Source organism: Rana temporaria, chromosome 2 (genome assembly GCF_905171775.1).
Source record: "Rana temporaria chromosome 2, aRanTem1.1, whole genome shotgun sequence".
In the NCBI taxonomy this organism is placed as follows: Eukaryota; Metazoa; Chordata; class Amphibia; order Anura; family Ranidae; genus Rana; species Rana temporaria.
In genome coordinates this window covers 137,423,881-137,446,765 of record NC_053490.1, presented here as the reverse complement: position 1 = coordinate 137,446,765, position 22,885 = coordinate 137,423,881, and the positions used below count along the sequence as shown (strand labels likewise).

Here is a 22,885-nt window from a genome sequence, read left to right as displayed (position 1 = left end):
GGTTAAACTTAAAATACCAGATAAGGTTATTGGCCGACTTTCTTCAGAATGCTTATTGTGATGGGAGTCACTTTGGGCAGGGGGCCCCTGGAACACAGCTTACCTTAGAGAGGTCGGGAAACCCATTTTCCAGCTCCCCAGGCCCCTCTAATGTGTAAGTTACCCTGTGTCTATTAGGGGCACAGGGTGACCAGAGACGCCCAGTCTGGTCTGCCTAACCAGACTCCCAGTACAACCACATCGGACTCGTATTTTGTTTCACCAGTTATTATGGGTTCTATATGTGTGGTTTGTGTTGAAAGTTGGAGAGGCTTCTTCACTTAGGACAGCAATATTTATCAATAATATCGCTCAAGAAATATAAGAAATAATTCCACTTTTCAGACTGCTAGTTTGAGGTGGGGTTTAAACTGTTAAGTGGCTGTATCCCATTATTCCCATCTGCCTTGGGAGCAAACTATTATGGGATGTATATGTTTATGTGGATTAGATTAGGAGGTTAATGAAATCACTGTCAGCTATTAGTTGCTAGAGGCGAGGGGGGATTTCCCCAACAGCCCTGCCTCCTGATAAGACTGTCTACTGTTGAAAAGTTTGAATATACCTGTTTCTATTGTTACTGGATGTACAGTTTACCTCACTCTGTCATTATGACAAGGGGGATTGTCCCCAGAGTGTAGATCTTTGTGCCTGTGTTTCAATAAACAGTCTTACGTTTCTTACCACCCTACACTGAATCATGGCTAGTGACTGGATTGTGCTGGTACTGGGCAAGGGAAGTGTATTACGGCAGACGTACTCCTCTTGAGTACTAGGGTCCATCACACTCATCCACCATCTTTAATTCTTGGTGAGGTGCTACAAGTATGTTAAGCAGAAAAAACATCTTCAATGACTACAGACTTATCTCAGGCCAGTGACTCACAATGCAGTGCACTTTGAACCCCATGGGCAATGTCCCACCAACAAGTTTGTAGCAGTGATTTGTAGCAGCTACAAACCTCTGATTGTATTTTCTGAGGATTTGTAGCTGAATAGAGAGTTGCTGCTGTAGCTGGCTGCAATGTTTATCAATGCAGCCACAAATTGATAGTTTTCGATTTACAGCTGCATTGTATAAAATGACTAGAAACTAAAGCTGACAATACTGTACAAATCTGGAGATTAAAAAAAAAAAAAAATTGAAAAAAAAACACAAAGTAGAGCGATTATGTAGGTCGCAAAAAAAAAAAAAAAAAAAGTTATAGCAAAGGTCAGCTAGCCATATGCGCACACATCTACTGCTTAACCACTTCCAGACCTTAGGTGTTTTTCAGATTCGGTGTTTGCAAGACTAAAACATTTTTTTCTGCTAGAAAATTACTTAAAACCCCCAAACATTATATATTTTTTTTTTTCTAACACCCTAGAGAATAAAATAGTGGTCATTCCAATACTTTTTGTCACACCGTATTTGCGCAGCGGTCTTACAAGCGCACTTTTTTTGGAAAAAATTCACTTTTTTGAATTAAAAAATAAGACAACAATAAATTTGGCCCAATTGTTTTATATATTTTGAAAGATAATGTTACGCCGAGTAAAATGATGCCCAACATGTCACGCTTAAAAATTGCGCCCGCTCGTGGCATGGCGTCAAACTTTTACCCTTAAAAATCTTGATAGGCGACGTTTAAAAAATTCTACAGGTTGCATTTTTTGAGTTACAGAGTAGGCCTAAGGCTAAAATTATTGCTCTCGCTCTAACGATCGCGGCGATACCTCACTTGTGTGGTTTGAATACCGTTTTCATATGTCGGCGCTACTCGCGTATGCGTTCGCTTCTACGCGCGAGCTCGTCGGGACGGGGCGCTTTAAAAAAATTTTTTTTTGCTTTTCGCATTTATTTTTATTTATTTTAGAATTTTTAACACTGAAAAAAAAAAAAAAAAAAAAATTATCACTTTTATTCCTATTACAAGGAATGTAAACATCCCTTGTAATAGAAAAAAGCATGACAGGTCCTCTTAAATATGAGATCTGGGGTCAAAAAGACCTCAGATCTCATATTTGGGCTTAAATGCAAAAAATAGAAAAAAAATAAAAAATGTCATTTTTTCAAATGACCAAAAAAAAAATTTGTCTCTTTAAGAGGCTGGGCGGGACTGACGTTTTGACGTCACTTCCGCCCAGCCGAGCTATGGGGACGGGCGAAGGAGATTTTTCCTTCAGTCCCGTCCCCGCTCACCAGCCGACAGCATCCGATCGCCTCCGCCGCTACCGACGGCTCCGGTAAGCGGCGGAGGGCACGGGAGAGCGGCGGGAGGGGGGGGGGCCCCTCTCCCGCCACCGATAACGGCGATCTCGCGGTGAATCCGCCGCGGAGACCGCCATTATCGGATTCCAGACCGCGCACCCTAAAGATGGATACCTCGGTTGTGACAGCAGCTGCTGCCGTTACCGAGATATCCGTCTTTAAAAATAGGACGTACATCGTCGTGCGCAGGTCTGGAAGTGGTTAAAGCCTCAATCATTTCCAAAACCAAGAGCTATACCACAATCTCACTGGCCAATATGATTCTCTGGAGAATGGATTCAGGGATATGTGGGGGGGGGGGAGCAAGCAACGGGATTCAAGTTTTTATGCCTGGAAATTTCATACAATAAACTTATTACAAAATGACAAAGTACCTTGCAGAAATATCAACAGCAGCAGGTGAAGGCAAAGATGTACTCAGTCGCTCCTCTTGTGCAAATGGTGATGATGGTACTACTTGTCCAGAAACTTTTGGAGCACCGGGAGAAGGCGGAATTGCTCCAATTTCATTTTTAATCTATACAGTAAAAGAATATAAGAAATAAAAAGCAAACAATTGGATAAAAAAAGCAACAGGATGAAATCCATCTCTTTAACCCTTAGAAGTATTGCAAGAGGACATAATCCCTTGATCCCCCTTTATCCTTGGCTGCAAACACTCTGCATAAATAAATTACTTAAGCCTAGCATGTATAAATTTATAACAAACATAAAAACTGCCTAACATAACATTTATGCATTAGGTCTGAAAACTCACTTGTGTTGGGTACACAGAAAGCCGCCCTGATGGATCATACCCTTGCCCACCAGGTTCTCCACTCCACCCTTGTTGGGGTGTGCTTAAAGCAGCAGCAGCAGCTTCTTTCTCCTGCCTCAATGTATTCCTCTGGATTTGCTGCCTGATAAGAAGCTCTCGCAGCCTCTGACGCTAAATGTAATAAAGACATGTCAGCATTTGCTACATATACAGCAATTAGGACAATTTCTGTGCCTCACCATATATAAAAACAGACATACCTGTCTTTGTTTCTCCTGTTCAGACTGGCTGAGGTTGCTAAGAGCAGCTTCAGGTGTTCCTTGTAGCTCTGGTACTTCCTTAACAGTACTGCCAAGAGAATTAGGAATGGAAGCAATATCTTCCCTTTGTTTCTCTGCCGGAGAGTTAAGGCCTGTGCGCTGGCTAGAAGCTGGGGACTGATAAGGTGCTTCCTGGGGTAATACTGAAGGAGGACGGAGTGGGGACTGAGCATAGAGTTCTGAAGTGCTACTATTTCCAGATGAGTGTGGACTACCAGCAGGGTGAAAGGAGGTAGCCGTACTGCCACTGGGAGAGGTATAACATTGTGGTTTGCTTGGGGCAAAATGACTGCTTGTTGAATGGGAAGGAGTTAAATGGGGCTGGTGAGAAGGAGAACTTTTCACACCATCTCCAGGAGAATGAGGAAAAGTGAAGCACGATTGGTTTTGAGAACTCTGATACACATTGGCTCCAGGAGATCGAGCAAACATAGAAGCCTGCTGCTGGCTTGCCTGTACTTTGGTATGGGCATCCATAGACTGTGGATAGTTTGTACTGCCAGAAGCATGAGACATTTGTGCTGCTGGTTTAAACCCACCTTCCATAACTGAAGGACGAGGTGGTTTGTGAGGAGGGGCAAACGGATCCCGAGACTGTGGCCGGGAAGGTGGACGAGAGTATGGGTCTGGAGATTGAAAACGTGGAGTGACTGGGGATGGGCAAAAAGCTTCAGTTGACAATGGTCTAGGCGTTAAAGGTGACTGGGAGCTCCCTTGTGACTGGGGGCTTGTAGGAACACGAGTGAAAGGATCAGAAGACAGTGGCCGAGAAGCCAATATACCTTCTACAGGCTGAGGTCTAGGAGTTAGAGGTGGTTGGGAGTAAGGATCTGTGTATGGGGTTGTGGAAGTTTGTCTATACATTTCTGAATGATGCTGTGGTGATGCCACCTGTACTTGCATGTGTGCATCTCTGTGTGATGGAGCAGGGCTGTGAGGTTCCATCTGGGACATACGAGGGGTTAGGGGTGCTTTGAACACATCACATTTCATCTCATTTGCTCCATCAGACCCTGTACAATGTGAATAACTAGGAGATCCAACATCATCTTTCTTAATTTGAAGAGCTCCATCAGTCTGTCTCTTTGAATCTATGTAACGAGTAGGAGACATCATTGGCTCAATTTTGATTTCAAACTGCTGGCAAGGCCTTGATCCAGGACTTCCAACCAATGAAAGATTATCAAGTGATCCTGTAGAGTAGCGTGGCTGGATGAAGGACTCGGTTTGATGATGTGGAGTGGATGAATGGCAAGTCTGGTATTCCATGTTTTGAGTTGTATTCTGTGTATTCAGTGAATTTTGAAGCTCTGTCCCAGAAAGAGTCTGAAAGCCTCCACTAGATGCTGGAGACTGTGTGATGGAAGACGGATATCGGGGGTCCAGTGAATATGCAGGTGAAGTAGGAAAGTGCTCTTGTGATGGTGACTGAGGGGGCAGTTTGAAAAACATGTCATTAGAAGATTCAGTTCCTGGAGTGCTAGCCGATGAAGGTTTCAAAAATAAGTCCGAAGAGGTAGACACTGCAGAGCCACTAGATATAAAGAGATCTGGATTCACTGCCGTCTGGGACCCTGGTTGCAATGGCATCTGAAGCTGAAGCACTGGGCGCTCTGCCTTCCGTACACCTTCTACTTTGGATTGCTTATTGATCTGACTTTCAGCCTGCTGTAGAATCAGTAATCAAAGGCAGTCAGAAAATGAACAAGGTCAAACATTTATTTCCATAAAAATAAAAAAAAGACAGGACATGCCAATTACTACAAGTAATGAATGTGCAGCATTTATAGCATTTAAATCGTGCGTCTACCAATAAACAAAATCAACAACACTACAAAACATTGGACAGCAAGCAATCTCCTTTGCCACACAGAAAAATAGAAAGAACAGACTACAGACTTGAATTGTGTCTAACAAATGCAAACCTTTTCTTTTTAGATAGAGGAGTGAAGAGGTACATGTCAGGTTTTTATTGCTCTGTCTACAAAGGGAAGATGTATTCTATTTTTCCTGGTGACTGCTGTCAACCAAAAATGTATAACTAGCTTTTCACCTACTGCATGTATTAGGTTACTTTTTTTCTGGCTTTTTTTATTTATTTTTACTCGTGATCCTGCCACATTTCCTGTCCTACTGGACCATACTCACCTGTACTCTAAAATAGGAGAGTCGCCTAGGGTGACAACACTACTCTTTAGCAGCTACAAACACCTTCCCCCTTCCTGATTTTCATTGCATAGGGAGGACAAGTTTTATTGTTCACAGAAAATAAATGGAGTGAGCTCACATTGTTTGAGATGTTGAACTAAAGTAGTAACAAGGACACTGGTTTCCAGATCTAGGGTCAACAAATATTTTTCTGCACTTGCAGTAAATGTAATGAAAAACAAAAAAACTAATTCAACCACAACTAATACTAGTAGGCTAGTAAGATGTAACACCTTATATACTTTTGTATTTGGGTTTAGACATTGTTTAAGAAAATAAGACATCCATTGATTATTCAGAAAGTATTCCCAAAGTACTGAGATCAGTTTTGTACTCAATTTAACATTACAGGTATAGAACAGATAGGGCATAATTAAAAATGTATAAGATGTGGTCTCCCGGATTCTCTTCACTGTACAGTTTAGTTGCCCCCACTTAACATACAGCTCAAGCACAGCAGAATTAACACAAATTAGGCGCTCCACTAAAAGGGGCCACAAAAAATACTCTACAGTGTCAGATATAGAGAAACAGATTCTATTATGGACCATGGGGATAACAAATTTGACTTGTGATTAAAAAACATGCCCTACACACACAGCAACAGAGGAAACAGTCAAACTTAGATCAAAAGAATTCATGAGTTTACCTTCTGTACCTTGTTTATGCGATGTGCCGCACGATTATCTTTGGCTTTTTGCTAAAGAAAAAAAAAAGATAAAGTCAAAAAAGAATAAACTTTGACAACCATTGCAATAACCACATGTCGAACGCAATTTTAAGCTCATGATCACTTCACTGGTCAAAGGTTCACAGGGAGTGGACTTATAGTGAGGATTGAGTCGATGCAGTTCCAATCAAAATGAATACTAGTATTTAATAGAGGTTAATCTTATCTATGCAAAGAAAGAAGATAGATTTTTGCAGTTGCAAGACAAAAGCATCCAAGTGAAGGTCTCCTGTGTGTACTGCAATGGGGATTCCAAGACTGGGCACTAGACTAGGATGGAAATAAAAGTCAGTACTGTGAGCAGTGTCCAAAACTGCTAGTGGACATTGAGAAGGCAGGTTCTTACTATAGAAAGGAGCATTAGAGACTGACCAAGTCATCCTTGTAAGGTCAAGAGGTCCCTCGGGTAGGGGGAGACAGGGCAGATAAGGATTAAGCCCTGCAAGATGTGCAGCCATCTGTGAAGGAAAGGGACTCCTCTGCTGTAGGCATCATGAAATTGAGTGAGCTTTCCAAAGAACAGGATACTAATACTGTAGCAAAAATAGATGAAGGTTGAAGTTCCTCTGCCTCAGCCACAGAAAAAAATAAATAAAAAATAGACATGGCAGTTGGAAGCAAGGTTATATGGGGGGCTGGCTTACTTCTGTTTGCCAGTGTCCCCAACCTTCTGAACGCAGCTCCATGGACTTTACAATTCCTATGTCACTCAAAAGGGATACAGAAAATACATTGAAAACAAGGATACAATACACACCAAATAAGGAGCTTTGTCTTGCGCTGGCACTTTCCTCCAAAGCTTCATGATCTGTTTGCATCGACTCGACCAATCTAACATTAGATAAAATGAAGGCTTTTGGTCACAGCTATTGGTTTACAAGTAAAGAACAAACATTTATGGTAATTTAGGGTTATGTCTCATGTAAGTTGAGTTCAGTAGGCAAGCGTTAACACCCCTACAGACATAAGCCTAAACAGACCTACAACATGCCGAATAAATGCAGCTGGCACAGTGCATGGGCACACTTGCCACTGTAAGCACATTTATGCGGTTCTGAGCACACAAGAAGCAGTTTACTCCAACAGCCCCCTTATGTCCCTGGCCAACTTTACATAGTACAGAGAATCCAATGGAAATGGATGACTACAGTTTTTAAGCATTTTGAAATTCATGTGTAAATTGTGTCAATATTGTGCTATATATAGAAGTCTCCCCCCCCCCCCATTTGCTTTCCATAACATTTGAATTTTCTCACCTGGGTAGTCCTTTTTCAAATTAGGAAAGTTTTTATTTGCATACAGCACAGGTGAAATTGTTGACATCTCCCCTAGTTCTTCATCTTTTTCCCAGCGTTGTAAGCTACGTTGATTGTAGGAGAGGCCATCAGCCTCACCCTCTGTGGTTGGTGTAGTTGGGGTGGAAGCTGTGGTCCATGAGCCATCAGTGTCACAGTTCTCAGGACTGAAGAAGCCACTTCTATCCCTACATCAGTGCAAAGAGAGACTAAGAATTTGCCCCATCACAATACTAGATTCTCCATAAGAGACATGCAAAAAACAAACATCAATTCAATTAACAATAGGCGACGAAGCTCTGGATAACGGGATTGAAAACAAAAATATATATTTATATATATCTAGATATACAGGGTGGGCCATTTATATGGATACACCTTAATAAAATGGGAATGGTTGGTGATATTAACTTCCTGTTTGTGGCACATTAGTATATGTGAGGGGGGAAACTTTTCAAGATGGGTGGTGACCATGGCGGCCATTTTGAATCCAACTTTTGTTTTTTCAATAGGAAGAGGGTCATGTGACACATCAAACATATTGGGAATTTCACAAGAAAAACAATGGTGTGCACTGGATACACCTATAGCGGAGCGTTAAAATCGCAGTAAAATCAATGTGTTTTACCGCGATTTTAACGCTCCGCTATAGGCGTATCCAGTGTGAAAGGGGTCTAATGAAGAAACATCAGTGGCTGTCCTAGCTTCATTCAGCAATAGCCCACAGCGTAGCACTCGCCGCATGTCACTGGAGAGCACATTGAACACATTTTATAAGTGGTCAGAAACTTGTAAATAACTCATGAAAAAAATAAAGTTACGTTAAAACCAAGCACACCATTGTTTTTCTTGTGAAATTACCAATAAGTTTGATGTGTCACATGACCCTCTACCTATTGAAAAAACAAAAGTTGGATTCAAAATGGCCGACTTCAAAATGGCCGCCATAGTCACCACCCATCTTGAAAAGTCCCCCCCCCCCTCATATACTAATGTGCCACAAACAGGAAGTTAATATTTTATTTAGGTGTATCCGTATAAATGGCCCACCCAGTATATTTAAAAAAAATAGACAAAGAGAAAAAAAAAAAAAAAAGCGAGCCAAATCCAGTTTATAGTCTTATTCCAAGAAATTACCGTATTTATTGGCATATAACACGCACCTTCATTTTAGGAGGGAAGTTTCAGGAAAATAACTTTTTAAATAAAGAACTCTGAAGCAAAATAAGGGTCAGTGCCCATCAATGCCCATCTGCAGCCTCGCCATTGCCCATCAATGCCTATCTGCAGCCTTGCCATTGCCATGAATACAGCCTGAGCAATACCCATCTCAATTCAGATTACTGCCGACTCAGAGGGGACAGGGAGGGGGGTGGGATGAGCGCCGTCAGATTAAATACAGTGAGAATCTCCTGTTTACTCGGTGGCCTCTTTAATACAGTCCCGTCTCTTGGATTGGCTTCTATGATAGACAGAACACTGGTCCAATGCTGGCCCAGGAGACAGGACGTTCTATTACAGAGGCTGCTGAGTAAACAGGATATTCTCGCTGTATGTAATCTGACGACACTCGTCCCACCCCCCTCCCCGTGCTCTCGAAGGCAGCCCACATTGCATTATCAGCGTATAACACGCATAGTTAAAGCGGTTGTAAACCCGCATCAAAAAAAAAAAAAAATGTTTCTCATGCAAGGCAAAAAAGTCATAATGAGCCAATATGCACCGCATATTAGCTCATTATGAAATACTTACGTCGGAACAAGGTGTGTAGAACTTACCTGGTCCACGCTGAGCGAGATATCATATTGACTCGGCATGTCTTCCCGGTATCGCCACTCCAGCGCTGTGATTGGCTGGAGCGGTCATGACGTCACTCCCGCGCATGCGCGGGAGATTTAAATTCGGCAAGGTCCGGCGGCAGCCGGTCCTTTCGCCGCAGATCCCCCCCCTGCGCATGCGCCACTGCAATCAGAGGCGCATTGCAAAGGGGAATATCTCCTAAACCGTGCAGGTTTAGGAGATATTCTCCTTACCTACAGGTAAGCCTTGTTATAGGCTTACCTGTAGGTAAAAGTAAAAAAAAGTGGGTTTACAACCACTTTAATCACGCAATCTGCGGAGATTTATATTATACACACACACACACACACACACACACACACACACACACACACACGTTGTGTGTCTTGAATGTATTCCCTTTGAAGACTATTGGATCCCTAGTGCAGGCTGTGCATGTGGCATGAAGGCCCATATACACATTGAGAATATGTGACGGGGGAAAAAAAAGCATTCGGAGGAATCGTCTGATAATCTATTCGTTAGTACACAGCTTTCGAAAGCCAATCACGTGCCTGCAAAAATATCCAAAGAGATGAGCACGAAAAATGTTCACGTACCATAACTAAACTACTGATGTTGTGTAATTAGTAAAGTATTTCTACAAAAAATAAAAATCATGTGACCAAGACCACACATGCTCGGAAACAAAATATTATATTACAATACAAAACACTACATCGCTTCTGATGTTGTATTCTGTCTTACGAGAGTTTCGTAACTTTAATAACTATTGGTTTTCGATATGAAACTAGCATGCAAAAAATAAACAAAAAAAGGACGATCATTCGTCGGGTATTCTCATCATGTGTACCAGCCTTAATTTCTGTACAAGGCAAGATTAACCACATCAATACTGGGCACTTTAGCCCCCTCGATTCCCAGACCAAATTTTCATCACTCTCACACTTTTAATGACAATTGCACGGTCATGCTTTGCTGTACCCAAATAACATTTTTTATCATTTTGTGCACACAAATAGAGCTTTTTGGTGGCATTTATTCACGACTGTTTATTTTTTGCGGTATAAGCAAAAAAAAAAACGCAGAAATTTGGAAAAATATTTTCTTTTTTAAAAGAAATCCAAAAAAATTTAATTGTGTGATCACAGACAGACGTGCGCAGGTGATCACGGACATACGTGCGCAGGTGATCATTGGGACATATGTTTTTACTGTTATATATGTGGGGACATGTGTTTTGGGGACGTGATTGGACACAGCCGTCATGTGATCAGGAGGGCCAATCACAGAGCCCTCCTGCCAAACGGAGATGCGCCGTGGGCCGGTGACACGGGCGCAGACACGCGCACAATCCCCCTCCTTCTGAGGGACATCCACTCAGGAGGAAGCGCCCACCCGGTATATGTGCAGTGGGCCAGGTGGGAAGTGGTTAAAGGGGTTGTAAACCCTCAAGGTTTTTCATCTTAATGCATTAAGGTGAAAAACCTCCCATGATGCAGCAGGCCCCCCTTTTACTTACCTGAACCCGGTATTTCCAGCGACGGGAACAGGCACACCAGCTCCAGTCGGTGTCTCGAGTCCCGATTGGATAGATTAACTGCAGCGGGATGGCCAATTGCTGTGATGCTGTCAATCAACTACAATTGATCACTTCAACTTAGTGCCCATTTCTCTGTGACCATACAACCCAAACCACATAGTTTTCAGAAACAAAGTAGTTATCTAGTAAGCTGCATGCAAAGTAATTTTTTTTTTTTTTAGACAGGGTGTTGCTCATGTGCGACATACTCTGACAAAAAAAAAAATTGTGATCTGTACATTATTCCAAATAAGTAACATTTATGGCATAACTAGATGATTAGAATCACATTTACCATGCCAACAAAATAATGACCCTTTCCTGGCAATACATCTATATTACAGGAGCACACCAAAAACTTAAATGTATTTTATTAGGATTTTATGTGATAGACCAACACAAAGAGGTACATAATTGTGAGGTGGAAGGAAAATGATAAATGGTTTTCAAAATGTTTTACAAATAAAATGTGAAATGTGCATTTGTATTCAGCCCCCCTTAGTCAATACTTTGTAGAACCACCTTTCACTGCAATTACAGCTGCAAGTCTTTTTTGGGGATGTCTAACAGCTTTGCACATCTAGAGTGACATGTTAGCTCAAGCTCTGTCAGATTGGATCACAGAGCCCTCCTGCCAAACGGAAATGCGCCGAATTCCAGAAATGTTCAAGTCTTGCCCAAGATTCTCTGGATTGGATTTAGGTCTGGACTTTCACTGGGCCATTCTAACACATGAATATGCTTTGATCTAAATTATTCCAATGTAGCTCTGGCTGTATGTTTAGGGAGGTTTTCCTGCTGGAAGGTGAACCTCTGCTCAAGTCTTTTGCAGAATCTAAATAGGTTTTCTTCCAAGATTTCCCTGTATTTGGCTCCATCCATTTTCCCCTCAACTCTGACCAGATTCCTTGTCCCTGCTCAAGAAAAGCATCCCCACATTATGTGGCACCACCATGTTTCATAGTGGGGATGGTATGCTCCAGGTGATGTGCATGGTTCGCTTTCCAACACACAAAGTTTTGCCTTTACAGCAAAAAGTTAATTTCTGGCCTCATCTGTCCACAGCACCTTCTTTCACAGGTTTGTCGTGTCCCCCACATGGCTTCTCGCAAACTGGACTTCTTATGGCCTCCCCCCCCAACAATGGCTTTCTTCTTGCCACTCTTCCATAAAGGCCAGATTTGTAGAGTGCACGACTAATAGTTGTCCTGTGGACAGATTCTCCCACCTGAACTGTGGATTTTTGCAGCTCCACCAGAGTTAACATGGGCCTCTTAGCTGCTTCTCTCATTAATGCTTGCCTTGCCCGGCCTGTCAGTTTAGGTGGACAGCCATGTCTTGGTGGTTCTCAGTTGCTCCAATAGATGTTCAAAGCTTGGGATTTTTTTTTTTTAAATAACCTACCCCCGCTTTAAACTTCACCACAACTTTATCCCTGGCCTGTCTGGTGTGTTCCTTGTCCTTCATGATGCTGTTTGTTCACATGGGTCGAATTTCGAAAGAATTTTCTTTCGAAAATCTTATCTAAGAATTTTCGTTCGGATCTCGCAACATTAGTGGGCTGCAGCAAAGTTTTTTTAAACAAACGATTCTCTAATCAATGATGGGAGAATCGTGTGAAAAATGTAAATCAAAAATGAAATGCCCATGTGCAAGAAAAGAAAATTCCCAGAAAGAAAAGAAGGATTCCCAGCCACAAATTATTTTCTGCAACAACATGAGGTGAAATTGAAAGCTTGGATGGTCGAATTTCAAAATCAATGGTGGTATCAACAGATTACAAAACGCACAAATTTTCAGATTTTCAAAAGAGAATTCTTTCAAAATTTGACCATGTATGGTTCTCCAACAAACCTCTGAGGGCTTCACAGGACAGCTTTATTTACATTGCGATTTAATTACACACAGATGTACACTATTTACTAATTAGGTGACTTCTGAAGGCAATTGGTTCTACTATATTTTAGTTAGGGGAATCAGTAAAGGGGGCTGAACACTAATGCACACCACATTTGTCAGATATATGTTAAAAAAAAAAAAAATTGAAACCCATTTATCATTTTCATTCCACTTCACAATTATGTGCCACATTGTGTTGGTCTACCACATAAAATCCGAGTAAAAGAGTTGCTTGGATTTCAGTTTCTCACAGCAAAAGTTAACATACCTGTTGTCCAAGAAGCCAGACTGAGCAAAAGGTTCAATCTTTAAGCTAGAAGCCATAGATGCACCTGAAAAAAACAAAGTAACCAATAAGTAAATTTCACAATGGAATTACAGAAAACCTGTGGCCAATTACAGTATATTCCTACCACAAGACACAGAAGTTTTAAAAAAGGTACACGGTTGATGTTGAGATAGTAACTGGCTTACCTTGAGTAAAGGGTCTTTGGCTTACTGATCCACTGGTTGGCGCGCCTTCATTTCTGCCAGCTGAGCTATTCACAGGCTGATCATGGTCTACAGTACCAAGAACATCCTTCAACAGTTCTTGAATGTCTGAGTTCTCCATCTTGGGTATCTCTGTAGAATAAAAATTTACGACAAGTTATAGAAACAACCTTTCCATTTAGTAAGGCTGCCATTTTGTAAAGCCAAATATCACACAGAGGGGGATGATGAAACAGACAATATACACTTAAAATGAAATTATGACAAAACTAAAAATGTGCATACAACATATTGAACATAGATCAGAAAGGAAATATTTTACAATTAAAAAGAGAAATGTTCTTCCCCCCCCAAAAAAAGGAACATTTCCCAATGTAACCCTTCTGCCACAGATGTATTCCATACAGCAGCAGGGTTTTAGACATACTACTGGCTGGTACCATGTGTAAATCTGTACAGCCGCCTAATCGCTTCAAAGCACCCTAGTAAAAAGTCAGTCCCCCCCAAACCCGTTAAAACATAATTTCCGGCTTCAGCTGTCACATCGGCTGGGGAAAAAGCTAATGAAGCTTAATCTACGCTTCCCTTGCTTCAGGGGAGTGCAGGTAAGATATCAGAGGTTACCAAATAAGCATTTGTTCTCCATGTGATAAAGAAAATCTTTTTTTTTTTTTTTTAATGCAACAACAAAAACTGCACACAGGCAATCCTAACTGCTCCCTAAAAGGAAAGATAACAACCCTTTGATTTTCAGCACGTTGGGGGGGGGGGGGGGGGGGGAGAGAGATTTTGACTTGACTAACCTCCATATGTCACAGGTGGAATATTCATACAACATTGTATATAGGGGTGTACCTTTAGGTGATTGAACCCTATCCCACTCCCCGAGCCCTCATTCTGTAGTAAGCAATGCAGAATAAACCAAGAAGATTTATGCATTAGTGATAGAAGTGCAGCCTGGATGATCCAGGGGTGATCCCATCTGTGGACTCCTCTACCTGGATCATCCATGCTGCACTTCTATCACTGATGCAATTTTACTCCCTGCCTTCTTATATGCCGTTTTAAAGAGACCAATCTGCCTACTAGGCCAGTTTGCTGTGATCTATATGTTTTGGAAATAACCAGTGTCAACATTCATTGATAATGTTATCCTTTTGGTTCATTACCAGATGCTAGGAACACATATTCCAAAATACAGCATATTGGTATACTGGAAGGTTCGGCTTTATACTACATTATCCCCTGCTTGTATTTAAATAAGGACTCCACATTGAAAATTACAATAGCTCCTGAAGAAGCGATTCTCACGAAACATGTAGAGCAAATATTGTTATAATACAGTCTATAAATTACACACGTTCCATGCATGGGCGTAGGAACCGGGGGGGGGGGGGGGGGACACACCCCCCCCAGGAAATAATGCGGGGGGGACAGGTATGGTAAAATCCCCCCCCAGGTTAGGAGGACTTGGTCTGCACCGAGGTCGGGTGACACTGTCTAACAGACTTCCAAGGGCCTCCCTTGCTGCTCTGTTTAGTATTTTTTCTGTTAGCTGGAACACCCCCAGTGCTGTGGCCAAAATGGTATGGTCTGGTTTCCCCTGCTAGCTCCACCCACCACTGCTGAGAAGCCGAGCTGAGTGTGTCATTCAGCGCGGGGGTGGCTGCTGCTGTTACACACTGTGTCCACACCAACTTCTGGAGTCTGAAACTGAGAGCCCCAGGTGAGCTGATGATAGGGGGGTGTATGTGTTGTGAGAAGAGGCTGGTGTGTGTCTGCCCTCTGCCATTCTGACTGTGCTGGTCTGGTAGAGAAGGGGGAGGTTGCTGTGTAGGGGGGCTTGCAAAATGGAGGCTTGTGATATGTACTGGTTGTAGAATGCAGGCATGTGCTATGTACAGGTTACAGAATGGAGGTGTGTGCTATCTACAGGTTGCAAAATGCAGGCATGTGCTATGTACAGGTTACAGAATGGAGGAGTGTGCTATGTACAGGTTACAGAATGGAGGAGTGTGCCATGTACAGGTTACAGAATGGAGGCGTGTGCTATGTACAGGTTACAGAATGGAGGTGTGTGCTATGTACAGGTTACAGAATGGAGGTGTGTGCTATGTACAGGTTACAGAATGGAGGCGTGTGCTATGTACAGGTTACAGAATGGAGGCGTGTGCTATGTACAGGTTACAGAATGGAGGCGTGTGCTATGTACAGGTTACAGAATGGAGGCGTGTGCTATGTACAGCTTACAGAATGGAGGAGTGTGCTGTATATTGCTGTGTGACCACCACCCACCTATAGTAGCTGAGCTGTGAGCTTACCTGATAAAGGGGGGGGGGGGTGTTGCTTTGTTCACCACCCAGGTATAGAGTAGATGAGCTATCTGCAGCCAAGGTGACATAAATTGACCTACACCCACATCTTGCAGCCATCAGACCTGTCCAGCAAGCAGCATGTCACCATAGCATCTTGCCATCTTCCCTGTGGCCATCAGATCCCGTCTGCGGTCCAGCAAGCAACACGCCTTGTCAGCAGGTCAGTTCCAAAACCCGAATTAAATCATCAATGCCAATGATGCCATTGTCTGCTGTCCCCAGGGACAGATCCAATCCAGAGATTGTTATAAAGTGCGATCTCTGGATCTGTCCCTGAGGACAGCAGACAATGCAAAGTATGGGCCATGCCTTGTATTGACAGTGTCTCCCCATCTCACTCTGATGTCTCCCTCATAGCAGCTCCAGTCCAGCTCTCCACTTCCCTGACCGTGACACGATCTGTCCAAAAATAACTTATAAACAACTCCCAGTTTACTGAATAAGAATATACCTGGCGAGTAAAAATGCTGTCCCCCCCAGATTTTTAAGGGTTCCTACACCCATGGTTCCATGTGACCAAATCTTGGTGCGCTTTTTAGTCGCTACTGTAGTGTATCTACAGGTTTTTTCATCAATGTTGTGTTTTCTTTTTTGAACTATGTATTCAATTGTGAATAAAATTACTGTTCATTTTTATAATTGGTGCCTAGAAAGTACATTTTTTCGTTTTCCAACATACTTCCAATTGACATTTAGGACGCGGCACTGTGTTACCCACAGGATCCATCCTGTGCTGGCACTTTTCTCTAGATGTTAAGTAAGGTCTTGGAAGCAGGGTGCCACTTATGAGGACCCGAAAAGGGAACAAAGAGGGAAGCAATTTGATCGCAGTAGTTTTAGGTTTTTCTCTAACCACTCTATGCCTAGGAAATAAAGAGCATCCTTCTTGAATGTTTAGGTGCAGGGCATAAGGATGGCAAAACAATGTCCTCCTTGAGGTGAAAAACTAAAACCACCCATGGAAGAAAAGATGTTTCAGGTGTAAAAACAACCTTGTTGGGAAGTGGGAGGAACGGTTCTTTTACATACATGCCTACCAACAAGGCTACTTTGCTGGCAAGAATGTCCAAAAGAATATCCCCAATGGGTCCAAAAGGTGGTTTCTGCAAGGCAGAGATACAAAATAAGGTCCCAGGGAAGCACAGAGTGCAACAAGCACAGCTGAATTTGCACTGTTGGGAAGGCATACATTAGTCTAAACTGAAACCATGGGATAATTAGGGCATCCAAGGCCAGGGCTAGAGGATTCCTGGTTTTGGCAACCAACAGTGGTAGTTTGTTGCTGAATCTGGAGGCTTGAATATCGATATCCAGAATCCCCAATCTTTGGAAAATAAGATTGAACACATCTGGATAAAGACAACATTCCCCTTGGTCCAAGCAGTGGCGGTGGAGATAATCCACCTGCCAGCTGTGTGCCAAGAAGTAGAATGCAGAAGATCGCTGGACAGTATTTGTCAATGAGAGAATTTTTCGGGGGGGTCAGTCAAATAAGCTTGTTGCTTGCCTGAAAGAGCCAGAATTTGATGCCAAGACGGGTGTTCAAACCACTGGTGCAAGGGACGCATGGTCACTCTGAAGTTGTGTTGTGCGGACCTTCAGAGTGAATGTTCGCTTGCAATTTCGAATTGGCTCCCTTTCACCTGATCTCTGCCATAGCTGCAAGTGAGAGTATTCCCCTGTGGGGTACTCACGGAGTACGGCATGGGAGATAAACGTGCCGGTTTACTGTATACACAGAATCTAGTAATTACTAAGTGGGACGTCCTAAAGCAATGCTTACTGAGGGGAGGGAGAAACCAACAACGCATACCGCTAACATCAGACATGAGAACCTATAATGCTGCCTGCAGCATACTGCGCCAAAAAAAGGGCTGCATCCTCATGCCGTCTTATGTTCACCTGATAGGGATTAGTGAACGTAAGCACAAACGACCAAGTTGCGGCCTGGCAAATCTGAGTCATAAAGGCTTGGTAATGCACCACGCATGAAGTGCTTACTATCCTGTTAGGGTGCACCCCAAAAGAAACAGGAAGCCCTCTCTTTAAACCACAAGCCTGAATAACGACCTGATGAATCAACATTTGACAACAGTTGATTTGGACTCTGCCTGCCCTTCCCTGGGGCCTCCTGGTAGCGCAACAACATCAGTTTTCAATATCCGAGCAGCTGCTTCAGATAGGTCTTGACCTCTTACTCCAACGAGAGAGCGTGTAGCCATTTTAATAGCTGATCCAAACACTGCCCGCCCACATCTAGGGTCTTCTGGCAGCAAAACAAAACGTTAGATTTTTAACTGCTCTCATCTTATTGAGAGAAAGCAATAACCTTTTCTTCCGCGGACCAAGGTCTTGAAAAAAAGAAAAGGAAGGCAAGAATATCTAGATTCAAATGAACACTAGATCCTACTAGTAAATAAGGTTGGGTGAAGATTTAACATCACCCTTCTTGAAAAAATAATTAAGTATGGCTCTATACAAAGAAAGTTGCCAATACTCTCTTGCGGAGGCAACCGCAACCAAGAACACCAATTTCCTCCTTAGAAGGATGAAGGGAATTATGGTGCATCTGCCCCAGGTGCTGACTATGTAAGCTAGCAACACTAGATCCAATCTTTCAAGCACAAGGGCGACCTAACTGGCGGACTTATACCCGTCACCCCTTGTATAACGGCCCGGATCAAGAGTGTGACACAAGCGACCCTTGAAAATATTGACAAGGCCAAGATCGGATCCTTGATGGAACTTAAGGCTAGCTCCATCACCTTTCCAATGTAGGAAGGCAAGAATTTTACCTAAGACATGCTACCAAGGGTGCCACCCCTTGGTTTCACACCAGGAACATGGGTCTTTCAGATCCTAGGACATCTGGTTCTGGAGGCCAGCTCTCCTGTATGAATCAAGGTAATTGCCACCGATTCTAAAACCCCCGATCCTCAAGAACGCGGGCTATAACAGCCAGACCCTTAATACCCCTGTATGCAAGACAGGATGTAACCCTGCGAAGCAGGCCTGGACAAGCTGTAAGGGCCCATGGTTCCTCTACGATCACCTCTGCTGTCCCTGCACAGTCAGGTCGTATGGGCTATGCCGGAGCAATTAGGCCAGCTTCCGTTCTCTTCTGATTTAGCACGGAAGCCACGAAAGTTGCGGCCCTGGGGGGAGAAACACATAAACCAGTGACAACTGGCCCCGCAGGATCCCCAACACATCTGTCCCGCATGCGGGTGGATCCTTTGTCCTTGACACACAGTTGCTCAATTTCTTGTTGAACCTGGACGTCAACACCTTTTATGTACAGGGTACCGTTTGACATTTGGTCAGGAAAAAGTCGGGGTGTAGAGGTCACTCTCCCTGACACGATTGTTGACGGCTCCAGCGAATTGCCAGTCAATCTAGTATTCCATGAAATGATAATTGACAATAGGCAAGGCCCAAGCTCCTCCCTGGTAAACAAAGTAAACCACTAGAGAAGCATAGTCAGATTGTATCCGGCCAGAGCAACCTTGTAACCTAAACGTTTAGGCCCTTAAGCCAGATGGCTCCATCCTTAGCTCTAGAAAGCTAGCAGATAAGGCTCCTTTGGAGCTTGACCACCTTCCCTGTGCCATGGTCTCTTCCAGGCCTGGATTCTATCCCTAGAGGCCAGCCCTCGCAACCTGCTCCCAGGTAACGGGTATGAAGGATATTCCCTTCTGCCAATCATTTAGGTAAGAACCATCAACTGAAATTCCAGCATATCCCTGGGACCAAACTCCTGAGATAATGCTAGGTTAGGATCCATTCATTCCAGGCCGACAGAATAGTGTTTATATCAGCTTTGAATAAAACTGAGAATAGGGAACTGTGTTCGGATGAAGCCACATATTCCCTCTAGGAGTTCCAGATATTTAACCATGCTGGACTCCCCTAAGCCTAGTCATGCTACTGACTGATCTGTCAGCAGGAGTTTTGCCTTGGTATGCCATTGCTGCTATACCCTGGGCCTTTAGACCTGCTAGAGGCGGGCCCTAGCAGCCTTGTAAATACACACACATGCAAATAACTCTCCATATGTGCATGTGGCCAGCTTTAAAGCCACATGCCTCTATGGAAGCGTGTGTTCATGGAAGCGTGAATTCATACAAATAAGTTTTTAGCAAAAAACATAAAAAGGGGGGCGTGCTGCATACACGTATACATGTAGCATGTGAGCTATGAACAAGCATCTTGCAAGCAAGTATGCGCTATGAACGTGTTATGCAGCATTATGCAACCCCGTACCCCCGCAGACACGTATTCCTATGTAAGGCCAAGGAATCCTGTATAATTAAGGAAACCTAATAATCATGCCTCATAATGAAAAATCTAGGCAAACATGCATCCTTATGCGATTCAGCAATTTTCATGCGATCCAAAATCTATGCATCTTAGGCACTCCTGTGCGGACAAGTACCCTTGTGTGACCAAGGATTCTTGTATGCTCGAGCACCCCTGCGCGATCCAGCATTTTTATGCAATGAAGCATTTTAATGCGATTTTTGGCATTTCTGCGGACACAACCTCTCCGTGTGACCAAATGTGCCTGAGTAATCCAGGGCTCGGGTTATCAGGTAACCATGTGTGATCCCGCATTTCTATGCACTCCAGCATCTTTATGCAATTTTAGGCATTCCTGTGGAAACAAGCCTCTCTGTGTGACCAAATATCCTTGGGTAATCAAGGACTCTGGTTATCAGGTAACCATATGTCATCCCGCATCCTTATGCACTTTAAGCATTTTTATGCGATTTTAGGCACTTTGCTGTGATTAAACACATCATGTGACCATGTAAAATCATACAAACAAAAAAGCATGTATATTTATGTGATCCACAATAAAACATGCTCGGTTACCTGTTTTTACCCCACATGCATTTTGAACATTCCAAACTTAATGCAAACATGCGGACTGGTAAAGAGGCAGTTATGCTCTGCAGATGTGCGTCTCCGCAAACCTGCGATGTTGGCCATGTGCACAGCAGCAACTGTGCATCCCCCATTGTGCATACGGTTAGCCTAAAGCCAACACCAGGATGAGGACCTAATAGAGACAGAGGCCTGGCTGTCTAGGCTGAGGGAAGTTATATGCAGCTTGAATCTCTGAAAAGACTGCAGCTGCAACTAGAGCTTGTGGGGCTTCTGATCGTTTCTCCTCATTAGGCCGTACCTGTTTATCTGTTCTGACAGTGAACCTTCATCCTCGGGTCTTTTAATCCCCTTGTTTGAGGATTTAGAGCAGGGAAAGGGACACACCCTGTTTTCTGCTTGTGAGGATGCTGTGAATATAGCAGTTAACCTCTTATAGACCCATAATGCAATGCAAAAAACATATGCAGAGTGACTGCAATGTTGGGGGAGGCTGCAACGCCTGACAGGGCTGATAGCTCATTATGTGAGCTGTCTTAAAGCGGTTGTAAACCCTCCTATCTTTTTCAGCCAAGGAAGCTGCCATCTTGGCCTTTGTTCAATCTTCAACTGCCATGAAGCTGCACATGTGATCAGTTATGACACCAGCCATTGGATGGTTTGACAGTTTGGTTGAGAGCACAACCAATGTGCAGTTAGCATTCCCGGCATGCCGGGAATGTTAACAGTTTTTTTAAGTGTTACATCGATGGGTTTACAACCGCTTTAAGTCTCTACAGGGGAGGATAGTATCATGCAAGCATGAAAAAAGGGGCACCAGATTCAGGTGGTGATCCCCATTCCTGCCCCTGAACCCTCATTTACGGGGAGACAAGAAAAGTCCTAAGCCAAAAGGCAGAGGAACTTAACCCTGGAGCATCAACAGCTGAACTTAGTCTAGCAAAATAATGCCTGCTAATCTGCACAGCTAGATGCTGAGTAGGCGTCTTAGATGAATCTGTATCCAATCCACACGAGGTGCTTGCGTGCCCCAAGCTACCGTGTCCCCCTGGCTTTACAGAGCTCTGACGTCTGGGCCTTTCGAAGAAGCCACCCTGCGTTTGCACCATGAGCCGGCGAGCACGTGCGCCAGCGGCAACCACATCTTCCCCTGCCTACAAAGCGCACCCCCCCCCCTCGCGCACGTAGGGGAATGTTGGAGGCGGGGGGAGAGGGAGATCCCCCAAGGAGCGCCGTGCCCCATTTGGGCAGAGCCTGAAGCGGAGGAAGTAAGCCGCACCCCATAGATCAGAAAACCTTGAGCTTCGGTTCCTGGAAAGCATGGTAAGCGAAACACCAGGCATGTCTTTTTACTGCCTTTAGTGGTGGAAAACAGATAAGACATGCAGCTACTCATGACAATCCTTTGCATAGGACTTAGGGGTACCAGCTTCCTCAAGGGGAGATCTATGGGTACTACAGCCATCCTGCCTCAACAGACAGTGTTTTTTTTGCCCAGGCACACATGCATTATAGGCAATACCCAATAGCCCCTTAAGCAGAGGACTAGAACCAACTAGGGGAGGTATATGGGTGCCAGAGCCATCCTGTCTCAGAAGACATCGTGGTTAAGTTGCCCATGCATAGAAGCATAAAAATAGGCGAGACCCATAGTGCCCATAAAGGAAGACCTACTGTCGGACCATGTCCCGTAGGTACCTCCACTTACCTTTCCACGCTGCAGGGTATTGCAAAGCAAGAGGCCTATCCTTCACCCCTCACCGTGGGCTTCATCTCAGACCTTCAGGGACTGGGGTCCATAGCAGGTCACCTCTCCCCTGGACCTATATAGCACCCTGGCAACAGAAAAAACATTTGGTCTTTGGCATCGACCAATGTACTGGAACCCAGGGTCCAGCTCTCAGAGAGAAGCATTATAGGCAAAACCTTGTTCTTCGTACCGAGGCCCGGGTACCGTCCACTTTGGCTATGAAGCAAATTGGACGGATCCGGATTTTAAGGAGGCTTTTTAAATCCAGCATGGATCCCTCCAGTGGAGCTCCTCAGAGCACATGTTCACTCGTGACCAACACCTTAGACACTGGTGAGAAAAATGAGGTGCTCCCTGTATGGGAGGGGTTATATAGGGAGGGAACTTCCTGTTCTAATTGATTACACCAGTGTCCAGCACTTGAAGGTAGAATATAACCCAATCAGTAAATTCTAGACTCTGTGTCCCGTGATGTACGATAAAGAAAACTCTAGCAC

General features: G+C 43.7%; 1 protein-coding gene across 5 annotated transcripts in view; it reads right to left on the bottom strand.

Annotated features, from left to right (window-relative positions):
* KMT2D (lysine methyltransferase 2D) overlaps nt 1-22,885 on the bottom strand; it is a 212,813-nt gene that overhangs the window by 80,038 nt on the left and 109,890 nt on the right. For 4 of the 5 annotated variants that reach the window (XM_040341168.1, XM_040341170.1, XM_040341171.1 and 1 more), the window contains 8 exons: nt 13,359-13,508; nt 13,153-13,216; nt 7,565-7,791; nt 7,066-7,139; nt 6,228-6,278; nt 3,311-5,038; nt 3,051-3,221; nt 2,668-2,810 (listed from right to left, as the gene is read on the bottom strand). In XM_040341168.1, coding sequence (XP_040197102.1) covers nt 2,668-2,810; nt 3,051-3,221; nt 3,311-5,038; nt 6,228-6,278; nt 7,066-7,139; nt 7,565-7,791; nt 13,153-13,216; nt 13,359-13,508 — 2,608 coding nt within the window. The remainder of the gene's footprint in view (nt 1-2,667; nt 2,811-3,050; nt 3,222-3,310; nt 5,039-6,227; nt 6,279-7,065; nt 7,140-7,564; nt 7,792-13,152; nt 13,217-13,358; nt 13,509-22,885) is intronic. The other variant, XM_040341169.1, reaches the window with a different exon arrangement.